At 40.9% G+C, this 26,220-nt stretch overlaps 1 protein-coding gene across 7 annotated transcripts in view; it reads right to left on the bottom strand.

Moving 5' to 3' along the window:
• Frmd3 (FERM domain containing 3) overlaps positions 1–25,233 on the bottom strand; it is a 313,407-nt gene extending 288,174 nt beyond the window's left edge. For 2 of the 7 annotated variants that reach the window (XM_020168296.2, XM_074052303.1), the window contains exon 1: positions 24,928–25,230. In XM_020168296.2, the coding sequence (XP_020023885.2) occupies positions 24,928–25,074 (147 nt within the window). In that variant the 5' untranslated portion in view covers positions 25,075–25,230. Of the gene's footprint in view, positions 1–918; positions 1,019–24,927 lie in introns of all 7 variants that reach the window. The other 5 variants (XM_074052307.1, XM_074052314.1, XM_074052309.1 and 2 more) reach the window with 5 other exon arrangements.
• Positions 25,234–26,220: the final 987 nt, after the last annotated feature.

Genomic DNA, 26,220 nt, shown 5'->3' with positions numbered 1-26,220 from the left:
TGGATTCAGAGGGCCCCATAATAGTGAGAGCAGAGTTGTTGCAAGGAGCACAAATATATACTTTATTTTTTCTTTTAGCAATTTCCATGCATTGACTCTGTGCCCAGTGTCCATACCAGTCATTAGAAGTTCTTCCACATGGGAAAAAAAGAGCCCCCCCCATACCACACCATGGAAGCAATATTTTATGACAAATCTCATCAAAGCAATGAAATATCCATTCTACAGATATGTAAACTACAGCATAAATCTGTATACAGGTGAGAAAACTCAGACCTGCTAACATAGGAGACAGATTTCTCTCTTGCTTTTTCAAACTTACTAATTTTCTTATCCATCTGTCTTTGGGGTGTGAGAGGATCCTCAACTTAGAATGAGTCCACAAGGAGAAACTTACCTTTCAAACAAATCATAAAGTGCTCAAGAAGGACACTGAAGGCTGTACAAGCCCAAGACTTGGGAGAGCACTAAGTTTAGCCAAGTGCTGAGGCCACTAAATTGACAGCTGGAAGCATTCTGTGTACTAAGAGGATGACTTACAGATGGGGGTGCTGGCTAAGCAGAGGAGTTATTAATAGGACAGGTGGCCTGAGAGAGTCAGGAGAGACAGGAGTGCCACCAAGGTCCTCCTAACAAAGTGATCAAATTCCCACCTCACAACTCCACAGCTGCCAAGAGCAACTGGTCTACATTTTCAGCACAAAAACTGTGTTTTCAAAAAGGTCAGCTTCAAATTCATCAAAAAGTTATCCTTTTCTAGTGTTTTCTGAGCACTTCATGAACAACAGTCACAAATGCAAGTTTTCTTTTTCTAAGGAGATTCCATCTTGGGCTGCCTAAATGTTTTAAGTTCCTTCCTAGGATTTAAGAACATGTTAGAGCCTAACAACACTGAGATTTCCTGCCAAATAGACTCACAGATGTAGACATTGAAGGTCCTTCATGGTCCCACATCTCATGGCTATGGAAAATCTTGTGAGAGCCTCCGAAGCTTTTCCAATTAGGAACAAATAAGCATCTGCCAAAGGAATACCACAGGGAAGATGGACACCTTGAGTAATGACTTGAGCCAACTGCATCAACTCATGTTGAATGTCCACTGCACAACCTGGCCTGTGCATACTTGCAGTGCCAGGCAGCTCTGGACTTTTGAGATAGAGCAGGGAAGATAGTTCCTAGACAAGTCAGTGAATAGTTCAGGCCTATTTTGTTCTCAGACACTTCAGGCTATTTTCCAAAAATTCCATATGCCTCTAAATATGGTTGATTCAGTATTGAAGAGTTTATTACTTATTAAAAGGCAAAAAGTTGCTGGGTATGGTCGTACACCCTCATAATCCCTGTACTCAGGAGGCTGAAACAGGAGGATCTCAAGTTCAAAGCCATCTGAGACTACATAGCAAGACCTTATCACCAAAAATTTTTTTTAAAAAAATCAAACAGTTAAAGCAAGCAAAATGGTTGGTAATGGCCAAAACTGTAAACAACCTAACTATCTACCAACAATTTTTAAAAATTAAATAATAGATCATAGAATTGACTCCCATACATTAGTGAGATTTTTAAAAATTATAACTACAAGCAGCAATAAGGATGACTTTCACAAACACCATGCTGAGCATAAGAAGTCAAATGCAAGAAGACAAAGAGTTTAACCACCTGATGACTATTTTGTAACAGTGTGTAAAGGTGGACAACAGGTGAAGCTAACCTGTAATGCTAGAAGCCAAGTTAGGGCTCACCCTCAGGAAAAGGTGCCTGGGGGAGGCCCAAAAGGGCTTCTTGGGTATGGGTCAGGTTTAGTTTCTGGGTTAGGGTGTTGTCACCAAGATCATTCAATTTATGAAAATATATCATGCTGTACACCTATGACTTTGCATACTTTTCTCTATGCATATTATACTTCAATTGTTTCAAAAAAATCAGTTCATAGATCATTGCTTTGACTAGTCTTAATGTGTTAAGCTTACACTGGTCCACAAATCCCCCTACCACTCTTCATCCCCCACACTCTTCCACTGCTCACTTAACGCTTCCTGTTCTTCAAGCCAGTCCCCAACCCACCTCAGGGTCTTTGCACTAGCAGTTTCTTCTGCTTAGAATGCTGCTCCCTTAGATCCCACAGGTTCTGGTTTCTCACTTCCTTCACATTTTTATTCTAATGTAGGAATTGACAAACTGTAGCCCCTGCCCAAATCCAGCCTATTGCCTTTTTCTGTAAATAAAGTTTTATGGGGACACAGACACACTCATTCTTTTATGCAATGTCTACATCTGCTTTTTTTGTTGTTTTGTTCTGTTCTTTTTTTTTTTTTTGGTTTGTTTGTTTGCAGTGTTAGGGATCAAACCAAGGGCCTTGTACATGCTAGGCACTCTATTCCTGAGCTACTTCCCCAGCCCCTATAGCAGCTTTTGAACAATAATAATTGAGTAGTTGGCCTGCTGTGTTACCTGGTGTTCTACAGAGAAAGGTTGCCAACTCCTGCTCTAATGTCACCTTCTAAGGGATGTCTTTCCTAATAGCCTCATTTAAACCTGGAATCAATCCCCATTCCCACCTCCTCCCACCTCTCCAACTTTTCCCTTTCCCTACCTTTTATCAAAGCATTTCCCAACAACAAACATACTCCATATTTTATTATTGTTTGTCTCCCCCCAGGAGAATGCAAGCTCCATGAGGGCAGAAATTTCTTTCCTCTCATGTTACATCCCTTGAAACTCAAGCAATACTTGTCATAGAACAGATACTCAATAAATACATGTTAAATCAGACTCAAATGATGTTAGTTTGAACATGAAATGTACCCCCAAAGACTTATGTGTTGAAGACTTGGTCCCCAGTGCAATGTTCAGAGGTGGGGTTTTGGGGAAGCAATTGGATCATGAGGGCTCTGACCAAATCATTGGGTTAATACATTGATAAAATCATAATCTGATGTCATTATTGGGAGGTGATGGAAACTAGGAGGTGGGACCTACTTAGAGAAAGTAGGCCACTGGGGGCATGTCCTTGAAAGGTATACCTTTTCCTGGTCCCTCCCTCTCACTGCTCTCTGGCTGCCATGAGGTGAGCAGCTCTATTATCCCACACGCTTCATGCCTTCATGCTCTGCCTTACCATGGTCCAGAAACTATGAGCTGAAACTTCTGAAATAATGAGCCAAATAAATCTTTACTCCTTTAAATTGTTTATCTCAGGTATTTTGTCACAGTGATGCAAAGTGATTGACACAAATGACATGCCAGGTATTAGGCTGGCTGAGTTTACATTCTTTACCTTGTTTACATTCTTTGTCTTATTTAGAGGACTTTTTTTCCAGTATGAGTTAGGTTTAAGTTAAAACAAGATATATGGCAGATTCAAATTCTTTTAAAACTTCAAAAGATAAGAGCCAGCTGCTGTAGACATGCCAAAAAAAAAAAAAACCCAATATGCTCAAGTGACCCTTAAGAGCAAGGAAGGGAGGGAAGAGAGGATATCATGTTATCAAGTTTACCTATTCACAAAACTGAATAACCACTGTCAATAAACAACCCCTCCCCAGGCACAACTCATTTCATGTTTTGATTAGTGGCCCTTATCCTGGGAAAAGCACAGAGCTGATGACACAGAAATAGTTTGAATTCTTGGCATACTTCCCGAGTTATTTTCCAGTCCTCATTTTCTCTCACAGCAAAGCAATTCCAAGGATGGGGTCTCTTGATACTGCTTCTTACAACTGCATGTGCATCTAACAACTATCTCAAAATAAAGAGTTGAATTAAAACAAACATGGTTCCAGGGATTGGACTCTCCCTAACTGCTAATTCTTTGAGGGCCTAGGAAAGGTGGAAAACACACATATTCTTCATGCTGTGGGCTTGACATACAGTGTCCATAAAAACACCACAGCCTTAGAAATTTTAATGAGTTAGGTTATGGGTATAACAGAACATCTGTCACTGGATCGTAAAAGCAAATTCCTTTAAGTTTTCATATTTCCTGTGGAAAATTGTGATAAGTAAAAACGGCTACAGTAAAGCAGAAGACAACTCTGTAGGTGGTTACAATGCAAAGTCCTGGGCAATGATTTGGTCATGCCCCCTCAACCCTGCAGATGGAAAAGGTGCAAGCACAAAGAACACCCCACATACATGCGGCTGCCTGAGAAGCTTTAGAAATAGACTATTCTCTTCACCTTCCAAACTTTAACCCCTGAAAAAACTGTCCAGTCACCTAGGGAAAAACCATATGGATAAGATGTAGGTGGAAACCAATGAGGAAATATAAACCCCAACCACAATGCCAACCCACTTCACCACTTTTGATGGCTACAATCATAACGTCAGTTACATATAAGGTCTGAAACTTTGAAACTACTGCAGAAAACAGTAGGAAAGACACTGGAACATATAGACATAGGCAATACCTTCCTAACTAGAACTCCAATGGCTCAGCAATTAAGAGAAAGGATTGACAAATCAGACTACAGGAAACTAAAAAGCTCTTGCACAGCAAAGGGAATGGTCACCAGAGTAAAGAAGCAGCCTACAAAATGGGAGAGAGTCTTTGCCAGCTTTACAACTGACAAGGGATTAATAACCAGAATTTACAGGAAGCTCAAAAAACTAAACTCCCAAAGAATCCCTGACCCAATGAAGAAATGGGCAAATGCATTGAACAGAAATTTTTCAAAGGAAGACATATAAATAGCCAAAACACACATGAAGAAATGCTCAACATCCCTGGTCATAAGGGAAATGCAAGTCAAAACCACATTAAGATTCCACCTCACTCCTGTTAGAATGGCTACCATCAAGAACACAACAACAATGTTGATGAGGATGTAGGGGAAAAGGACCCTCATACACTGATGGTGGGAATACAACCTATAACAACCACTATGGAAAGTATGGAGGTTCTTCAAAAAACTAAAAATAGAACTACCCTATGACCTAGCAATACTATTCCTGGGCATATATCTGAAGGAATCTAAGTCAGGTTACAATAAAGACACCTGCACATCCATGTTTATAGCCACACTATTCACAATAGCCAAGCTATAGAAAAAGCCCAGGTGTCCTACAGCTGATGAATAGATTAAGAAATGGAATATTATTTAGACATAAAGAAGAATGAATAATGTTGTCACTTTCAGGTAAATGGATGGAACTGGGGAACATTATGTTAAGTGAATTAAGCCAGGTTCAGAAAGACAAAGGTTGCATGTTTTCTCTCAAACATGGAAGATACAAATACAAACATGATCATATATATATATATATATATATATATATATATATATATATATATATGTAAAATGTTTCTAATAGTGGGACTGTTAGAGAAGACTAGGAAGGACAGAAGGATAGAGAGTAAATAATTTTGAAATACATCACATCTGTGTAGGAACAAAACACAATGAAACACGCTGGAAACTGTTGAACAGTACAGGGTAGGGGGAACAGGATAAGGAAAAGTAATAGTGGGGGGTTAGGCTGACTAAAGTACAATATATTTACAGGTAAAATACCAAGGTAAAACAACACTGAATAATGAGCAGACACTAAAACAATGAAGGACAGGAACATAAAACAGGTCATGTTAAGGAGAGGTGCTAGTCAGAGGAGGATGGTATATGAAGTGGGAGAGGAGGATGAAATTATTGATGTATCTTCTATACATGTATGACTATGGAACATTGAAACTTACTGATGTCATTTTAAGAATGAATCATGAGGCAGCCTCTTTGGAAAACAGTCTGGCAGATCTTTGAGAAGGTAAACATAGAATTAGCACAGGACCCAGCAATTCTATTCCCAGATAAATAAAAACATATGCTCACAGAAAAATTATATACAAATAACACTCATATCAGTTTTATTCTTAATAGTCAAAAAGTGGAAGCCAATGAATATCTATCAACCAATGAATGGATGAACTGTGATACATCCATACAATTGAATATTATTGGCAATTAAAAGAAATGAAGTATTGATACATATACAATATAAATGAACCTTGAAAACACTGAGCTAAGGGGAAGAAGCCAATCAACAAAGATTACGTATAATATGATTGAGGTCTTGATGAACAACTCTTTGACTAGACTAATAGCAGTTGAAGTATACACTTTAAATGGTGGATTGTATGGTATGTGTATTATATCCTAATAAAGCTATTTTAAAATTTATAGGTGGATCCCTCTCAGAGAGTAGACTGCACCAACCCTTGTCAAGAAGGGTTGGGGCTGGGGATGTATCTCAGTGGTAGAGTACCTATCTAGCATGTGCAAGGTGCTGGGTACATCTCCAAGAGCCAAGATGTACTTGCATCTCTTAAAAGTTTTTGCCCTAATCTGTGCTAACTTGACACTGGTGGTCAGCCCGGATTCTACCAGGTATTCCTCCTTCCATACTTAGTGACTCACTTAGAGATGACCAATAAATGGAATCTGAGGCATTTATAAAAATGTAATATGCTCCATAAATTTACAATAATAGGCTCATAGCCAAGTAGGGGGGAAAGCATTGAGGCTCAGGAAGGGCTCAGAGGAGGAAGTTCATAGAGACCAGGATGGTCATAGGCCTTTCTTCTCTCAGCTTTGGCTTTACTGGTGGAAAAAAAATTGATCAAAGTGGGCATTCTCTGGGCACCCAGAATGGTAAAAATGGCTCTCAGGTATTTTGCAAAATATGATATCATAAAAATAAAAATAATCACAAGCACCAAGGAGCCATTAGAGAGCACAGGAAGAATACCAAAAAGGTAAAACATATGGCTGATGGCTTCAAGATTGTTTTTTCTCCTCTATCCATTCACAGCAAAAAAAAAAAAAAAAACTAAATAGCTGCTGAATCTCTAGGCTTTAATTTCAGCACAGTTTTCAGTTAGGATTCAGGACAAGGAAACATTCTGCCTCAGTACCTAAATAATTCACAACTGCTCAAAATACCACCAGGAACCCAGGTCAGGAATAAACTGGCTCCACAGTGCCATGCTGATAGGGCTGCGTGGGTATCTTCATCCAAACTTCTGAGGAGCAGTGCCTGTCTGCTTCCAACCTCCTGACTCCGACCTGGAAGACAGAAACCTGCTTCTTTTGCAGCTTCTTTTGCAGGGCACCCCTCTAAGTGATCACTCAAGGCTGCCATCTCTAGGAATTTCATGTTAATTTGTTAAATGTCAAAGTCTTACATAGATCTGGGTTCAATTCTCAGCCCACTATTAACTGGCCTTGTGACTCAAGACAGGATACACAACATCTCTCCTTTTCCTCACCTTTCAAATAAGGATATTAATTCCCACTACTAAGGGCTGCTTTTGAGGATTAGAGAAAAGGCATTTAACCTGTACTAAGTGGTCAACAGATGGCAGTTATCATTGCTGTGGCTGCTGTTGTTTGGCTGCTGCTGTTGTTTGGGTGTGTTCACTCACTTTTTCTTTCAGCAAACTGCTATTTTTGTTGAGTCCCTAGGTGTTCCAGATACAGGGAAACAGCAGGTCCCTGCCCTGGAGGAGCTGACTGTCTGTGGGGAAGAGACAATAAACAGGCCCACAAAGGAATGAGCAAGTTAATGAACAGCCAGAGGTGCTATGAAAAAGTGGCAAAGGGGAACATGATATGAAGTGGCTGGGAGTGTCCCTTTAGAGAAAAGACTCACGGTTGGTGTGACAGTCATTAAAATCTTGCCGTAAGTTCAAATCCCAGAACAGTTAAAAAAAAAATGGTCATAAGGCCCACCACAGTCGTATATACAGCCAATGCACTGATACACTACCTAAGCACCTCCCCAGGTCTTCCCATCCTGTTCTTTTCCCAGAGGCCAGCCCTCCTTTCCTCTTGCCCCTCACTCTCTAGAGCCCACTGGGATCTAAGGGAGTCACTACTCCTTGGGAGGAATCTCACACATTAAGAGCCCTTCAGCATCCCTGATTATTCTTCACACTTCACTGAGAAAGTGGAATTTTAAATGGAGCCCTTAGGAGAACAGGTCCTCTCTGAAGACATTCGAAGTCTGCAAGACAGGGTGGTGAGTAGAGAAGAGGAAGGGCAGGGAAGACTTTTCATTTATTCCAGTCACACCATGAAGCAGGGGAGGGGATGACACAATGGAAGAAGCAGTAAAAATCCTCAAAAAATTAAACAGGATGTGACTATCAGCTATCCAGCATAAATACAAGCCCACCAAGAGAACATGGGAGCTTAGGGAGACATAATGTGGATGCCAACATTTCTTGAGGCATTCAGAGACAGATACAAATAAAGAAAAAAACGTATTTTACCTCCAGCTCTACAAGTGTGAGCCAAGCCAGTCCTACAAAACATTTCTTCAGGTCATTTTGGCCCACACAAACTACACCTTGATGCGGTTATTAGTAGTCTCTAATAAATAGTGGTTAATATTGTTTTCTGGAAGGATACACCCCCCAAAAAATCTGTGAGGAACAGACACCTCTGACAAGTACACCTGGGATCAGATATAAGAGGATGATTTACTTTTCACTGGGTAATCTTTTATAGTATTTGAATTTTTACTATGCGCTTTTATAATTACTATTAAAGAGAAAAGATATCTCCAAAATAAATGACAGAGGGAAAGGTGCTGTTTATTTATCAATGATTATAAGTGTTAGTGTTTCTTTTTTCTAAATCATTGTAATATAAGTCAGTTTCATCTAGATGCTAAGAGAATACATAACAACATTAACCAAGCTTGCACAAAGGATGTCTTATCATGAAGTAGAAAGAACTGTGAAAATAGAGACTAGGATGCTGGGATCCCAACCCTCTCTGTCATTCAGCATAAACTGCTGAGTGAGTCCTTCCCTTCTTTGGACTTCAGATACTCTCAAGACAGATGCAGGCATCAAACTAAAATCTGAAATCTTTTCCAACTTTCTAAGTCCTCTCTCAAAATAAAGTTACATAAATTCATTCCAAATTTTCTCATAGTTTTAAAATTACAAAAGTAATACATGCTTACCATAGAAGTATAGAGAGCAAAGCTTTCCCATCCTTCTCCCTAAGGAAACTCTCACTTCCTCTCCCCTTCCAGAGTCAAACACTGTTAAGAAGCTGACACTGTGCTGCTCAGTATCACAGCCACCAGCACATGGACCCAATTAAATTTTAATGAATTAAAATTAAAAAGCTTTGAAAACTCTGCTCCTGAGTCAGTCAAGCACTAGTCAAGTGCTCAGTTGCACATCAGTCTAGTGTGTACCAAAACAGACAGCACAGACACAGAACAGTTTCACCATCTCAAGCGTTCTGTGAGAAGACTGATGTGCGTAAAGAGGCCTTTTTCAACTCCTCACACCTCTGCTCAACAGTTACTTCCTGGAGCTTCTACAAATTATTTATATCAGGACCACTCTGGCTGGGCTTAGAACCACCTTAACAGGTAATGGGATCTCCCAATTTCCTGACCTGTAATTAAGAAAGACTTACTTCATCAAAGGGTTCACTGAAGGTCATGGGTAGAAGAACCATCACCACTCCCAACAGCACATAGAAAATTAAAACCTTAGCTAAGAACTCACAAACTCCAGTGTCCCCTGGGGTGGTGCGCTTCAAAAAGGATTAAGGCATTCTAAGCCTGAGAAGAAGCACTGAAAAAATTTTACCTGTAGCTCTGGATGTGTGAGCCAAGCTACTTCCACAAAAACAATTCTTCAGGTCATTACAGCCCATACAAACCACACCTCAATAGGTTGTCTTAATTTTTCCCTAAATAACAATGGTCAGTATTATTTTCTGGATCCCAACTATCCACTCCACTTATGCAGATCCTAAGCAGATAACTAACGACTCCCTGCTGCATATTCTGGATCTCTCTGTTGATTATACAATTACAGTGTGTTTCAGTTCCCCACAAATGGCATGTCTTTCCCTATGCTTAACTTTCTACTAGAATGTCTCTCCCTCCCTAACTGCACCCATTTCAACACACTCCTCAATTTATTGGTCAGGCAATGTCTACTTTTTCTTCAAAATTCAGCTCATATATCCCCTCCAAAAAACTGTCCTGGCCTTCTCCAACTACATTAGGACATGCCCCCACACCAGTCACTACTACAGAATATCCATACAATAAACACTTTGAGGGTGAAAATCTGGCGGGGAAGGAGAATATGACTTGTCTTGAAATCACATTTTATAGCAAGGTACAATTTTTGCTAAGATGTTTTCAAGAAAAAGAGCAAAGTTCTTAAAGATGTTCTTATATTTTAAATGTGAATGAAAAAATGTCAGTGATTTTTTTCAAAGAATTTCCTTTTAGGAAGTGATAATTTTGGAAGTAAATGACCAGAGGTTAAAGGAAGGTTATGCCTTTCCCCAAGCTTATTGACACCTCTATGAGCTCCAGTAATATCCTGGTGTTTTCTATTCTAGTAGTACTACCTCAAATCTGTTTTCATGTTAGTCTCCTCTGTTAGACCAACAAAGACCATATTCTAATTTATCTTCTTGTACCTCTGGTATCCAGAAGAGTCCCCATCGGAGATTTTCCAACTCCTTGCACCTCTCTTCAACACTTATTTACATCAGGCCTTCTTTGACTGGGCTCAGTACTGCCCTAACAGGTAAATGGGGTGAGTTCCCTTATGAGGTCTCTCTCCCAATTTCTTGATTTGTAATTAAGAAAGGCTCTAGTCCTCAAGGGTCACCATCACCCCTCCCAACAGCACATAGAGGTTTAAATACTTAAGTGAGAACTCTTACATTTTGGTGTCCCATGGAAATAATGTTTCTTAGATGGATACATAAATGGGTGGGTGGATGGACAAATGGATGGATGAATTGATGGATATATGGCCCAGTGAGTGGATGGATTAGTAAATGAGTGGATTGATGGGTGGATAAGTGGATGGGTGGATTGGTGAATGAATGGAGGATGCAAGCATGCATGAACACTGATCTTGCACTTTGGACTCAGAATCTCTCTCTCTCTCTCTCTCTCTCTCTCTCACACACACACACACACACACACACATCTATCTTGTCCCTTCATTTCCAGGAACACCAAGAAAATATTTTATATTTAACAACTGTTCAATACACTGAGAAAGAAAAAAGGCTGGCATTTCCTACTGAGTGAGTATACTAAAGAAAGCCTGAGGAAAGGAAGAAAGAAATCTTTAAGACCATATATTAGATAATAGCATTAAAAGCTCTCTTCCGCTAATGGAGGGACAATTTGGAGATAAACCTGAACCACCTTCCTCTCAGTGCCGTATGATTAAAATCTGCTTTCTTCTTCTAATTTGCTGCTCTCAAATTACCACATGGCTGCTGGCATTGCAAGCTCAGCCTTCCCAGCTGCCCTTGAATTACTGTACAACTTTTCATCCTTTTTTTCCTTTTAATCAGCACTGAACCAAGAAGGTGCCACCTACACCTGGTGGAAAAACTACGTCTCCAAACCTAGAGGGAAAAGGTGTCATTCAAGGTGCCCCTCCTCCTCCACCCAGACTAGAGACAGAATGCCCCTCAGCAAAAACACATTTCCCTTGAGGTTTAGAAACACAGGAGGTGAAGTTATCCTTGACAAGCCTCCAGGTGGTATGAATGAAGCTGAAGTGTTTTTCTACCTGACTCCACAAACTTTGACTCTTCTGCCTAAGCTATCAAAGCAAAGAAAATCTAACAAGGCTATAGCTAGTGCCCAGGCAAAAAAACACTCTGTTCTCAATATTTTTCTAGAGGCTCTCAAAATACCATAATCTGGGATTGCTAAGAGTTTAACCTGCATAGTCAATCTTAACACTACCAGGGAAATTACCTTAGAAGTGAGATAAGAAATTCTATTGATATTATCTTCTTTTGCAATTTCTTGGGAGCTAATTTGAAATTTTAAACTATTACTATTAGAGTGCATTAAACTAATATATTAGATTGTATCTATTAGTATTAGATGTACCCTACTGCACACTTCAGATTCAGATTACTACACATTAGCAGTCTAACATTAAATTATTTCTTTGAGTGATTTTTCTAGAATTTTGAATTATTTTAGTTAATATCCACAATTATGGATATTATATAATAATATATATGCTATGTATATATAATATATGTATATATGATATGTAGTATACAAATACATGACAATATATGTAATATGTTATATTTATATATAATGTAAATAAAATAGGCTGATTACAACTTTCATTTGGATATACTTTCAGCAAAGTTTACTGAAGAAAGTAAATAGGGGAATAATTTAAACTGTGTCCTTGGATGACAGTTCTAAGACATCAATTTCCCTTCTCTACCCACAATGTGATCAGTGTATGGTTCTTCTTTTGTGCTATTAAAAACGTTGTCAGTGGAAAAGAATTACATCACTTAGACTATTGGGAAAGATTCAGAAGTGAAATAATGGTAGCATTTAGTACAATTGGAGCAAACCTAAAACACATACCCCATTCTAATCTTGCCAAATATGAGCCCCTAGGGAAACCACATTACTGCTCTACATTTCAATTTAGTCAAATAGCTAATACATATGGTTATTGTACTACTTAAGGATGTCAAGAAGAATAGACATGAAGAGAAAGGGTACTACTGAGCAAAAAACCAATAAATACTCAACACCACATAACATGGTAGATGACACCTATATAAGATCCAGATCACAAAGACTGGCATTATTTTCAGAACAACAGTGTATAGATCAGCCAAAAATAATAATAATAATAATAACATTGGCTAGAAACATCAAGGAAGAATTCTTAGCCGACTTGTTAATTAGGCTTTTGTCCTTTGTTCTATTAATAAGGCCAATTAGTTACTTATTTGTTTAAAAGACTTCTTAACTTTATCACATTACTAAATGATGCTATGTTTGAATTTTCTATTTGTCTGTGAAGACCCTGGTTCAGTCAGCCTTCACTTTCTAGATAAATATTAGCCATCAGAGCCTAGAGCCTCAAAGCAGTAAATTATACTTCTAAAGTGAGAAACAATAAACCATAATCTGATCTTTTAACATGCCAATTAATTATTTCCCACACACACCACAGAATAATTGTGCTTTGAACCTAGCATAATACCTACATATACCCAGACAAAACTCTATTGTACCTCTAAGATTCAGGTTACCACATTACTAATATTAGATTTTTTTTTCAGTGATTTTCCAGAACTTGAATTATTTTAGTTAATATCCACAATATCCTCCTGGAAACTAAATAGAAAACATTTTCTTTAGGCGATATCTGAGACATAAATAAATATTAAATAAATGATAAATTATTGCAACATAACTCACAAAGCTGTTCTTCCTCTGCTTAATTTTATGCTATACTGATAGGATTTTTAAATACAACATATATTTAATGTTCACAACACTGTCTTAAAAGGCAACTTCCCTAGAGCAGAAATCCTATGCCTTGAAACCCAGAACGCTAAAGTTGAGTGAGGTCTTTTTCATTTACTAGTCAAAGGACACTAAGGACAGGAAAATGCATTTCCACCAAAAACCATGTTTTGGCTGCCCTGTTTGCAGAAGAAAATGGAGACCAGCTCTTGTTCAGACCAGAGTTAACTATTAAAGGAAAAATGATCAAGTACTCTTAGAAAGAATTCCAGAGCTCATAATTAATTCATTGATTTGTTCTACCAGGATGACCCAAGCTGAAATAAAGAGAAGAAAGGAAGACTAGTCATGGTGGTATGATTCATACTTGTTTCTGCCACCACTTTCTTTTTTATTTTATTTTATTTTTTATTATTGTGCTGAGGGTATATTGTGGCAATTTACAAAAGTTCTTACAATATATCAAATATGTCATACTTGAATTCACCCCCATCACTTTCAAGACCCTAAGGATCCCCTAATCTTTGTCTCCATGTCAGACCTATGTCTCTGGTAACTTTCATTCCTTATGTTCAACTGTGTGCTCCATCAGGTGCCCTGCAGTCACCTCAAGGTCATGATACTCAAGTGGAACTCACCATCCCTTCTGCTCCCAACCTGCTTCTCATGTCCTCAGAGCCAGCTTCATGGGTATACGACCTATACATTTGCTCAGGGACTCATGCTTGGTTTAACAGGTTCAACTATCTTTATCTTGAAATTTAAAAAAATTTTTGAGCAAAGCACCCTGTACTTTCCTTTTGTACTAGATCATAAAAATTACACGACTAGTCCTGTCCCTCTGGAATGGCATTACCATTACTCCTGTCACTGAAACCAGCCATCTAGGACTCATCCCAGATTCTCCCTTCCTTCAGTCCCACATCCAATCATTTCACTTCATGCCCAGGATTTTGTACCAAGCAGAGTATAAAAGGACAAGTGGAAGTCAACTGAAGATCTTCTGTGCTCTGTTCAAGTGTAGATTCTGATGCAGGAGGTCCTGAAAATTGGCATTTCTAACATGCTTCCTGATGATCTCCACTTGTCCTTTAATTATTAATCAAGGTTCATCTATACCAGAGACACTTACTGATGCCCCAGCCTGATACAGATGCTCCTCTTGGTCTTTCACCTGCATGCACCTGTCTCTACATCTGTCAATTTGTCTTCAAATCACTATCTTGTTAATCTTTTGCTAACTGACTATGAACCTCTTGATGGTTAATTTTATTTTGTATCCTAGTTCCTAGCTCTGTGCTTGGCATGTAGAAGATATTTAACAAATGCTTATTGAATAAGATTGATGTGACTTCAAAAATAATGCTTAAAAAAACATAATGGTTTGATCTATACAAATGTTCTTTTTTAGAATGAGATTTTTTTTTTCCCAAAATGACCCTATACTTTCTATTCTACACCTCCAGAGCTCATGTTACAACTAGAATGCATTTTGCACTATCCTCCAGGGTCACTGTCCCTCAAGGTCATTTCTGCAAGTGAGAACAGCTGAGTCCCCTAGGCCTCTGGGGGCTTCCAGGCACTGGTGGCTTATACACAATGGCTTGTTCATGCTGAGACATTGCCAGAGCAACACCTCTAAGAGTCCAGAATACAGGAAAGCAGGAGTGGGAAGTGTGGCCCAGAGGGATATGAAGGCTGTCATTAACCCCAGGCCCCTATATGCCCTGCCTGACAATCAACACTTCATCAGATTTGCCATCACAGGAAATCCTATGTGAAAAACAATCTCTTGATTTGGCTGGGGCACCGAGTCAAAAGGAATCACTCCAATCCCAGCAACACTGTCTAATCAGCACTTCAGTTTAACTGTGATAGATACATCAGGATGGATTTCTTTATTCATCCACTCACTCACTCAAACATTCACTGAACATCTACTGAGGGAAATGTGCCACGTGAGGTGCTTTCAAAGAAGATAAGGGCCAAAAATAAAGAGTCCCCACACAAGGACACTAGAAATATTACTATAAGAAACATGAATTTCATTACTGTCCTACTATTTCAAGTTTGGCCCATGGACCAGTACTACAAGCATCATCACCAGAAAGCCAGTTAGGAATGCCCAATTTCATTATATACTCATGTATTAAAATGGAAAAATGAGACCTGCTGAAACTACTCCAGAAAGGAGAGATAAAGAAGAATGATGGAGAGGGTGAATTCAACTATGATATATTGTAAGAACTTTGGTAGGTGTCACAATGTACCCACAGTACAACAATAATAAAAAAGATAATTAAAAAATAAATAAAACAAAAAAAGAAATGCCCAATTTCAGAGCCCTCTCCAAAACCTCCTGTATCAGGATCTGCACTTGAACAGAGCACATAAGATCCTCAGAACATCAGAGATGGAGAAGCACTTACATACCTTCCCAGACCTCAACACTGACTCTAGTTAGCCTGAATCAAGCTCAAATCAAACTTGGGCTGCAAAACCTGCCCTGATGGCTCCTAACCACAATCCCATTGTTTTTCCCATCTCAGATTCAACCTCTCTGTTCTTTGCTACTTCATGGGAGGAGAAGTTTGAATTTCTTCACCACACAAAGAGGGAACTAAAGGAAGTCCATGTTATCTACCCAATGCCTACCACTTATGCCATGTGAAACTCATATTAGATACTGCTGGGATCCATTCTGATATTTCCATTCCTGCAATATTTTTTTCAGTTTTCCCACAGGGCTACTCAGAAAGAGAAGTAATAATTTTAAAAACTGAAATGACTAAGGGACTGATTCAAGTGATCTACACTTTAAACCATTAATGCATAGTTACTATACATTTTCCATAATCAAATGAGGGGTCTCAAAATAAGGTATGGCTTGACCTAGTAATAAGAGTTGAAAAAGTCAAGATGCAGCTAGAGAGAAGTACTGTCAAGAAATACTTATACATAGCCAGGCGCCGGTGGCTCACACCTATAATCCTAGCTACTCAGGAGGCAGAGATCTGGAGAATCGTGGTTCGAAGCCAGCCTAGGCAAATAGTTCGTGAGACCCTATTTCAAAAAACCCTTCACAAAAATAGGGCTGGTGGAGTGCAAGCCCCAGTACCACAAAAAAAAATAAAATAAAATAAAAAATATTTACACAGCAGAGCCTGATATGTCCTTCTACTCTTCACATTGCAATGTGCACGTGCGTGCACATGCACACACGCACACACACACACACACATGCCTGTACGCATATATACACAAGTATAGGATTACAACAAAGAATTCTAAATATAGATATACTCCATGTATGTAGTTGATGTTTTTTATTTAATTAACATTATTCAGGTACTTGTAACTTGTGATCATATAGACCCAAAGATGCATGGAAATTCCATTCTGCTTTATTCATGATGTTTAAAATTTTTTCAGAAAGTTTAAGAAATTGACAGTCACCTAAGGACTGGAGATGTGGTTCAAGCAGTAGAGCACCTGCCTAGCAAGAGTTCAAACCCCAATACCACCAAAAAAAATGGCAGTCACCTGAAAAATGAGCATCACCTAAACCACCAAGTCTTAAGCTCATAGGCCTTAAAACTACTTTACACTATTGAATATCTATGGACTTTTGTTTATATGGATTGTACACATCAATACTTACTAAGAATAAATATTAAATTATCAATTCATTTTAAAATAATTGCCTGGCACCAGTGGCTCATACCTGTAATCCTAGCTACTCAGGAAGCAGAGATCAGCAGGATTGCTATTCAAAGCTAGCCCAGACAAATAGTTCATGAGACCCTATCTCAAAAAAACCCATCACAAAAAAACAGGGCTGGTGGATTGGCTCAACATGTAGGCCCTGAGTTCAAATCCCAGTACCACAAAAAAAAAACCATTACACATAAAATAACTATATTTTTTAAAATGAAAAATAATTTACTGAGAAAAGTAGCATTGTTCTACATTTCTGCAAGTATCTGCTATGTCTGACTAAATAGATTTTGATGTTGTGCCCCCACACATCATGCAGCACCTAGACAGATAATAATCAGTGATGGAGAAAATATGGGAAATTTGAAACCCTCATATACTGCTGCTAGGAATGCTATATGACACAACTGTTTCGAAAAACAGTTCAGCGGTTATTCAAAAGATTAAGCATGGAGGTACAATGTGACCCAGTAATCCCAACTTCTACATATATACTCAAGAGAAATGAAACATTTGTCTGCACTGCAACCTTTATAGGAATATTTATAGCAAAATTATTCATAATAGCCCCCAAATGAAGGCAACCTAAATGTTCATCAAATGGTGAATGGATCAACACAATGTAATATAGCCACAAAATGGACTATTACTTGACAAGTACAAGGAACAAAGTACTGATGCCTGCTCTATTTAAGAGTATCCAATTTTAATATAGTCACTCAGTTGTGCAACTATCACCATAATCAATTTTAGAACACTTCCATCACCAAAAAGAATCCCATGCCTATTAGCAGTCATCCTCAATTTCTCTCTAAACCTCATAGGCCTAGTCAACTATTAACCTATTTCTTGTCTATAGATTTGTCTATTCTGAATATTTGATAAAAGTAGACCCATACAATGTGTACTCTTTCGTGTCTGCCTTCTTTCACTTAGCACAATTTTTTTAAGGTTCATACATGTTTGTGCTCTGTGGTGCTGAGGATTAAATACCAAGTAGGCAAGCACTCTATCACTGAGCTATACCCCCATCCGTTTGTTTGTTTGTTTGTTTGTTTGGTTGGTTGGTTGGTTGGTTGGTTTTAAGACAGGGTCTACTTAGCCCAGGCTGGCCTCACAGGAAAAATCTTCCTGCCTCAGCCTCCTGAGTGCTGGGACCGTAGATGGTGTGCACCACTGCACCCAGCTTAAAGTAGGTATTGTGGGTTTCTTCCCAGGAGCCATGTCTTCCTTCCTCCCTACCAAAGAGAACCCTGACTTTCAGGTACACAGACCAACACCAGGAAAGAAGTTGATCCCCTAACACTAAATCCAAGGTCCACTCTGGTCACCTTAAGTCAATCAACATATTTCCTTTCACTGGTCTCAGTCCCTAGCTCAAGGCTGGGCACATGACACAGGAAATCTGATCAGACTGACGGAGCTCAGCTTGGAATGTTAAGTTAGAAAAGGCTTCTCTCTTCCTATAGAGGTGTTCAATGAAAACAGGAGACCTGGCATTACTGGAACCATTCCATTACCAGCCTGAGGATAAAACCATCCCAAAAGGCAGAAAGAGGCAAGAGAGCCCCAGAGAAACAGAGCCACGGTTCTTTAATTAAGTCCTTAATTCAAAACTCCCAGATGTACGAGCTAGTAAATGTCCTTAATGTTAAAGTCTGTTTGAACTGGAATTTGTTGCCAGTAGTTACAAGCATCTCAGCTGATACACCATGCAAAGGATTTGGAGCTAACGGTATCACATTGTCCCTGCAGTCAATACGCTCTGCCTTTGCCTTGAGGACATCAAGAGATAAGATTATAGTGGATCACTGGAATAACATTGGTTGGGGTTTTTTTTCAGTAAATAGTTAATATAAAGAGCTAACCCATGTACTGTAGGACTTAAAACATTAGTGCCAGTTCACAGTATTTAACAAACTCTCTCCCTTCTATTCCTTTTCATGTCTGATTTTCAGTAGACACTGAATGGCATTCTAGATGAGCTTGGAAGAGAAAAGTGTCCTTGCTAACAGAAAAAAATGAGGATGTCAGCAAGACCTAGCTTGGCTTTTACCAGCAGGATAATCACAGGGTCTGATATTTAGCAGTTATATATGCTTCCATGTGATCATCCAATTCCCACTCCAACAAAAAAGAAGCTACCTTTCTTCCAGCCAAATCTATTAGAATCTGCATTTGAGTGATGTTTTAATATTTACAACATATCTGTACATCCATTATGTCAACAACCCAATGAAAGGTGGCGATCAAGGAATTGTGCCCATTTTACAGATGGGGAAAAAGAGGCCCAGTGATTTACTTAAGGTCTTGCACAATCAGAAAATGATGCTGTTTTGGCTTAAAGTCATTAGAGTCTAAGTCAAAGCCTTTTCACTACTTGCGGTTAAGATAGCAATTACTATTTTTTCAACTCTTATTTAAGGGCCAGGTACTAAGCTCTTAACATACTGTGTTCCATTTAATCTTCTCAATAAGTCAGTGAGATCTGAACCATCATTTTCCTCACGGATAGAAGAGGAAACTAAGGCCGGAATATGTAAAGTGACTTATCCAAAGTCACCTGTCCAGTCAATGGCAGTCAGAGTTCAAACCCAAGCACAAGCAGTGCTCAAGAACAAAACTCCCCAACACTTTGACAAGCATAAAGTTCACTCACTGTATAGAGCTGCACCTGCCATAGAAAAGCTACCTTTGAGCTACCCAGAACGTGCCAGTTCAATAAGAACTGCACTGATATTTAACCACACAAAGAATTCTCTAATAATTTTTCTTGTTCTGGAATTTGATTGTACAAAGATTTCCTAAAATAAGCCAGGGCTTTGATAACATCTTATTAAATTCTCCTGAAAGGTTTATTGTAACAATAATTACAACCCAATTTTACATATTCTTAAAGATGCTATAGCTTCATTAGCTAACAGTTGTTCCTCCCCAACACACACACACACACACACACACACACACACATACACACACCCCTCCATTCCTTCTATAATACCAAAGCCTACCTCCATTATAGAGAGAGAAGAACCCGGATATACACACTCCTAAATGTTTTTGTATATAGAGCATAGGAATGCCAATGGAATCTGATGGGAAGACTGATGAGAGACCTCATGGAAAAGTGTCCCATTGTGATAAAAAGAATATGTGAGAAAATGTTCTCTTGATGTTGAATCTGGTAGTGCCCAACATCCAGCACTGCAGCCACTTACAATCATGGTGACTACAGTGACAGCAGACATGCTAAGGACGGCAGAGCAGAAAGGTGGAAAGCACCTGGGTCTATGCAGAACTGTAGAATTCCCTGAAGCTGTCCTATCTCTGTACTTCTTGCTAGGTAAGATAGTAAGTGTCCTTTAACTTGGCTTCTCTCTTACTTGCAGACAAAAGTACCCTAACCCTCAAGTCCCAAGAGGCAGTGTTACAGAGAAAAAAGAGCTCTGGGTTTTCAGCCAGATGACCAGGTTCTAATTCACAAATTGCTTAATCTCTCTGAGCCAAATTTTCCATATCTATAAGAGTGAGATACACACAATAACATCAACAAAATGAAGATAATTATGGGTAATTACCTAGATGATGTAGATATAACCACTTTGTCAATAGCAATGTTTTGCTCAAATGCAATTTTTGTAGATGGTAATTAAGCCACAGACCTTTAAAACTGTAACCACTCATCTAACCCAACTCCTTTATTTTACAAATATGAAATGATTCACTCAATATTATGTATGGATAACATCATAACTTAGCCACACATCTGATTACCAATCCAATGATGTCATGTTATCCTAGTGTTGATAAGTAATGAGCTAAATTAAATACTGTGTGGATGAGCACTCATTCATTCAAATAGTATTTAATGAACACATGCTACATGCCCAGTACTACTCTAAGTAATAGTGAATCAGTGAGCAAAATCAACAATGTTCCTACCCTAATGAAAGAAAATTATTCAATTTACATCTATATTTACTGGGTACCTACTATGTGCAAAGCAGTACATTAGGATTGCTGTTCAAATATAAATACAAGTTTCCAACCAAGTTCAAAGATTTGAATCATATTTACCAGGCTTTACCAAACAATAAATAATGTGCCGGGTGCACTGGCTTAAGCCTGTAATCCTAGCAATTTGGGAGGCAGAGATTAGGAGGATTAACTTTCAAGGCCAACCTGGCAGAAAGCTCACAAGACCCCCATCTCAACCAATGGCTAGGTGTAGTGGTGCACACCAGCTACATGAGGAAGCGCAACTAGGAGAACTGCAGTCCAGGCCCAGGCATAGAGTGAGACCCTATCTCAAAAATAACCACCACAAAAAGGGCTAGAGGAGAGGCTCAAGTGGTAGAGCACCTGCCTAGCAAGCACCAGGCCATGAGTTCAGCCTCCAGTACTGCCACACACATACCAAAGTGCAAAGTCTACCTTTTGCTCAACAAATATCAGTATTAAAAATGGCAAAAGTTGTGAATAACCATGCCAGCATCTGAAAAATGGACAGAAGATAGCTAGGACTCCAATCTAACTGAAGCACCAAGATTGAATGAAACAGCATTAGAGCCAAACCATATTCTGCTACCATATCCAGACATCAAAAGCTGGTTCAATTGGAAAAGCCAGTAGGGAGCATTCAGCAACACTTTCCCTTCCCCAGGCCTCTGTCAGGTATCTTGGACTCCTCTTTTACTCTCTGTCCATTTGGAATTCCTCTTCTATCCTACATATACATCCACATATAAAGGGATATGATGGGACAGCTTCCTAGACCTTGCAAAAAAGACACAGAGCCAGTGACTTCCATGTTTCTTATTGGAGCTGGTCACCAGACTGCTGAGATTGTGCTGTGAAGCTGTGTGATTGAAAGTACCACCAAATTATATCAATTAGAAAAGAAACATTTAAAAGTCACGGTTTTGCGAATCTACTGCCTATAATCAATGTAGTGGTAAATACCAAGATCCTTCCAGGTAGGTAGGGGAGTAGCAAGAAGAATGCTGTGCCCTCCTCCTCTTGTGGAAAGCATGCTGAGGGGAATGAAACCTTTCCAACCATGCCCCTTCACTGTCACATCCTGTAATCAGAGCACAGCCAAGCAATTCCCCCTTACCTTCAGACTTCATGTTTTGACGAAAGTGCTACAGTTTAAGAACATCCTGTGGAGAGTCTATCAGAGCATTTGTGAGTATAGTTTCTTGAAGGCAGACACCATGTTTTCTGAAAGTGGAAATGCCATCCCCCAACACACACCAGTGGCCTTTGGATGTGGACCCAATTAACTCTAATATGCCAACTTTAATACCAGACCCTGGACCCCTAAATTTGCAAATGTCGGGAAAGACCACTTTGACGGCTCAGATTATGAATCTCACAAGCCTTCAGTCACTAGTTCAGATCCCAGTCCTGGAGTTTATGTATTTGGGTGTATGGAAATGCCACAGGAAATTCAGCTATTTTAGTTAAATTATGGAGTAATATGTCAAAGACATTCATGAGCTTTGGATCCAAACAATTCTGGCTTGAATGCCAGCAGCTCGATCAGCTGTTAGAGATGTGGCCTAGGATGAGTCACTTAAACTCTCAGATCTCTGTTTCCTTATCTGTAGGATGGAAATAATATCTATCTCAAAGGTTTGTGGTAGAGATTGGATATAATGGATACAAATAAATACATGTAATGGCACATGAAAGATCCCCCAAAAAGTTACCTACAGCTACTCACATGATCCCAAACAACAGTCCTGAAGATTTCGATCATTCCTGCATCCAACACAAGCAGCATCTTGCCATGAAACCTACTTCAGCAGTTTGGAGGGAGAGAGGGAGTAAGGGGAGGTAGAGGACAGATTCTCCCAGTACAAGTGCTGGCAATTCCAAATATTTTTGTTTTATTTTGTTTTTTAAGTCCTTTTGTCCTCTAACCAAATAGGAAATCTTTGCAACTTGATACTTAGAAGTACAATTTCAATTCCTTGTTTGAACTACTCTATGAAGTATGAGGTCCAAAATTATCTAAATAAAATCTTTTCATTCATTTTACTTGCCTATATGATAATTAATCATCCTAGGAGCAAAAGAGGCAGAAGGTGTACCATATTTTTTAAATCAATATCAAAATCAACTTGTTGAAATACAAAATTTTAACCTTTTTGTCATCAATAGGCCATAAGAACTCAAATTTCCCAAACTGATATTAGGCTGGGAGACTCTTTTTTTGTTTCCCAGAACCCCAGATAATATATACATGGCCTTTGGGAACTACTTACCTGTTCTAAGGAAGACCCAGTCTTGAGGGAGGTGGGGCAGGGGAGCTCCACCAGAGACAAGGGCTGAGAGCTGAGGGACCAGGAGCCTCAATAGCCCCACTGCCTACTGCTAGTCCCTTCATCATCTACATATTCATTGTGACTTAACCACCCATTCAGCCACTTTGGAACTTAAAGCCAAGTGTGCGAACCACTCTCTGGATCACAAGACAATACATGCCAAACATTTCTGAGCAACCATGGTGGAAGCAGAAAAACTGCCTATCCTGCTAAATCCTTTTATTATTAAGTTTAGTACTTAGCACAGAATGAAATTCAAGATCCTCCAGAAAATTCAGTGCCAGCCTACTTTCCTGGGAAATTGTGGAGCACACATTCCTGCCCTAAAACTTGTTCAACTGTGAGCCTACAAATAAGTTGCACTGTCTCAGTGTCATAAGCTCCCACTAGCAAAAATTAAATTTAAAAATAATCTGGGAAACACCTTTCATTCCTGTTAACACAATCTACAGAGAGATTCCTGTGGGAGACGCTGCCCCATTCACCTCCCACAGGCACTGTCCTGGAGCTTCAAAACTCCGATAGGTGAGAAGAGGAAATCCCAGAAATAAATACATAGATTTTAAAGTCCAAAGCAAATAGTGATGAGCCCTGACACGACCTTTCTAAACTGTGCGTGCCTAGTGGGGCATATTTGCGGTCATGGAGAGAATGGCATGCCTGCCTACATTTACACGTATCACAAATGCAGACACATGCATGCACGTGCTTGTACACACACACACACACACACACACACTTGCAGCCCACACTAGATCTACAAGCCCAAAGGCACTTATTATCCGAGGGAGGGGCTTCCAGGAAAGCTGCCTTGGCCCAAACAGTTTGCCTTCTCCAAATTGGGAGAAAATGAATGTCCACCAAGATTACAAGGGAATGTTTTTCACAGGACTCGGGTTCCTGCAAGACTCCCCATTTTCCTGCCTTACAACCCTCTTCCCTCCTCTTAAACACGTTCCTTTCAAGGAAGCTAGTTCCAGTTCAACGCAGAGGCGCATCCAGTCCCTCAAGGCTGGAGCCCAAGGCTACCCAACCCCTCACTCTAGGGAAACTTCGCCACTTCTCCACACGGAGAGATAAAGGCCATCTGCCGAGGGGTGACAGGGAGTGGCAAGAGAGTCCCTGACTGAGAGCACCTCTGGAACCTGGGCGCGAGAGACAGAAAGGAGTGAACCCGGGCTGATGCATGCCTTCTCCACGTGGAGGAAGGGAGGCAAGTGGGCGGCATTCAAGTGCCCCTCTCGGGTCCTGGAGCTCCCATTTCCTGCTCGAGTAGGGGGCCACAGGCGCGCCACTGCAGCGTGCCCCCTGCCTGGGCGTAGCAAGACGTGAGCACAGGGTGCATGCCAGGGCGCGGACAACGTGAGCCCAGCGCCTTGTAGGGGACCATGCCCCCTTGCCTGGGTAAGGAGCCCATTCACAGAGGACAGAGGAACCGAAATCTGGCTTTCTGGCCGGGCTGCTCCGTTCGGGTGGGCTCCCTACCCGCGCATGCCCACCCACAGAGGCCACCAGCCCTGCCCTCGGAGGATGCCGCGCGCCCTGCACCCTCGCCCGGCTCCGCCCGCACCTGGATGTGGCAGGAGATTTCTGAGTCGTCCAGCAGCCGGATGGTGCATTTCATCTCCTGGCTGAGCGATTTGATGCTGGAGCTCCGAAAGTGGATCATTTTCATGGTCCTCCTTCCTCTCGGCACACAGTGGCAGAAGGCGAACATGCACCGCAGCACCGGGGAGCAAGCGGGAAGCTCCGGGCGGCGCTGCGCTGGTCCTCGCGGACACACACCGCGACTCACGCACTGCCCGTGGGACTTCTGGGCGCGGCTCAACCCTGGGATAGCGGCGGCCTCAGGCGCCTGCGGCCACACACGCCGGCAGCCGGGACGCGGCGGGCGGGTCCTCTCCCCCCACCCCGCCCCAGGCCTCGCCAGCTCCTTTCCCCGCCTCCCTCGGTGGCGCGCCCGTGCGCCTCCCTTGGCGAGGGCTCGATGGGTGAGGATGGCTGGTCGGCGAGCTGAGCACTGTCTCTCGCGAGCGCCCAGCAGCTGCAGGAGCAGGCAGAGGGACCGTTGGCTCGGGTGGCCCGAGAGCCCTGGCGGGGGGCCTGCTCCAACACCGCCACCGCCACTGCGTCAGGCTGGGCCCGGCTGCCTTCCTCGTCCTCGCCGCTTCCTCCCTCCTTCGGTCGCGGTCGCTCTGGCTCCTGGTGGTGCTTGTCCCTGCCCGGCGCCCGACAGCGCCCCGCACTGCTCGGCCTCAGGGACCTGGCGGCGACGGAAGGTGGAGAGCGACCCTGGCCCACACCCTCAAGGGGGATTCCGCTGGAGGAGAGGACTGTTGGGCCCTTGGGGAGTTCCCTAGAGTAACAGGAGGCCCAGGCAAAGCTATTCCAGGAATACAGCTATAGTAACTCTCTCTAGTACTCATGGTGATTTTTAAAGCCAATGGTTTATTTAATATTAGCTGGGATCAACCTCCTCTAAGCAATTCAGAGCCTTCCTTAAGCAATCTCTTGTTTATGTCTCCTAACATCTCAGTATGACCTTTGTTTGAGCCTTCTCCACCTCCAATTGTTCAAGAACCCAGGAGTCTAATGGCAAAGAAGTGTCTCATCCAATTTTAAACTAATCTCAGTACTGGAGGGCCTGGAATTCTTTACTGCTTCCAGGTACTCTCTCTCTCATGGGGGGTGGGGAAGCCGGTCAAATCCTTGTGTTATATGCCCTAGGCCCAAAGAAGGTAGTGAGGCAGAGGGTGGAACTTGAAGATGGGGGCTGGAATATTGGGGAGTGGGAACTGATGGAAGCCCTCTGGCCTTGCTTCTCCCTTTCTTGAAAACAGGTCCTTATGAAGGAAGGACTGGT

This window comes from Castor canadensis, chromosome 13, assembly GCF_047511655.1.
Source record: "Castor canadensis chromosome 13, mCasCan1.hap1v2, whole genome shotgun sequence".
Lineage (NCBI taxonomy): Eukaryota > Metazoa > Chordata > Mammalia > Rodentia > Castoridae > Castor > Castor canadensis.
The sequence above is the reverse complement of the archived record's forward strand: the minus strand, read 5'-3'. Positions and strand labels throughout refer to the sequence as shown.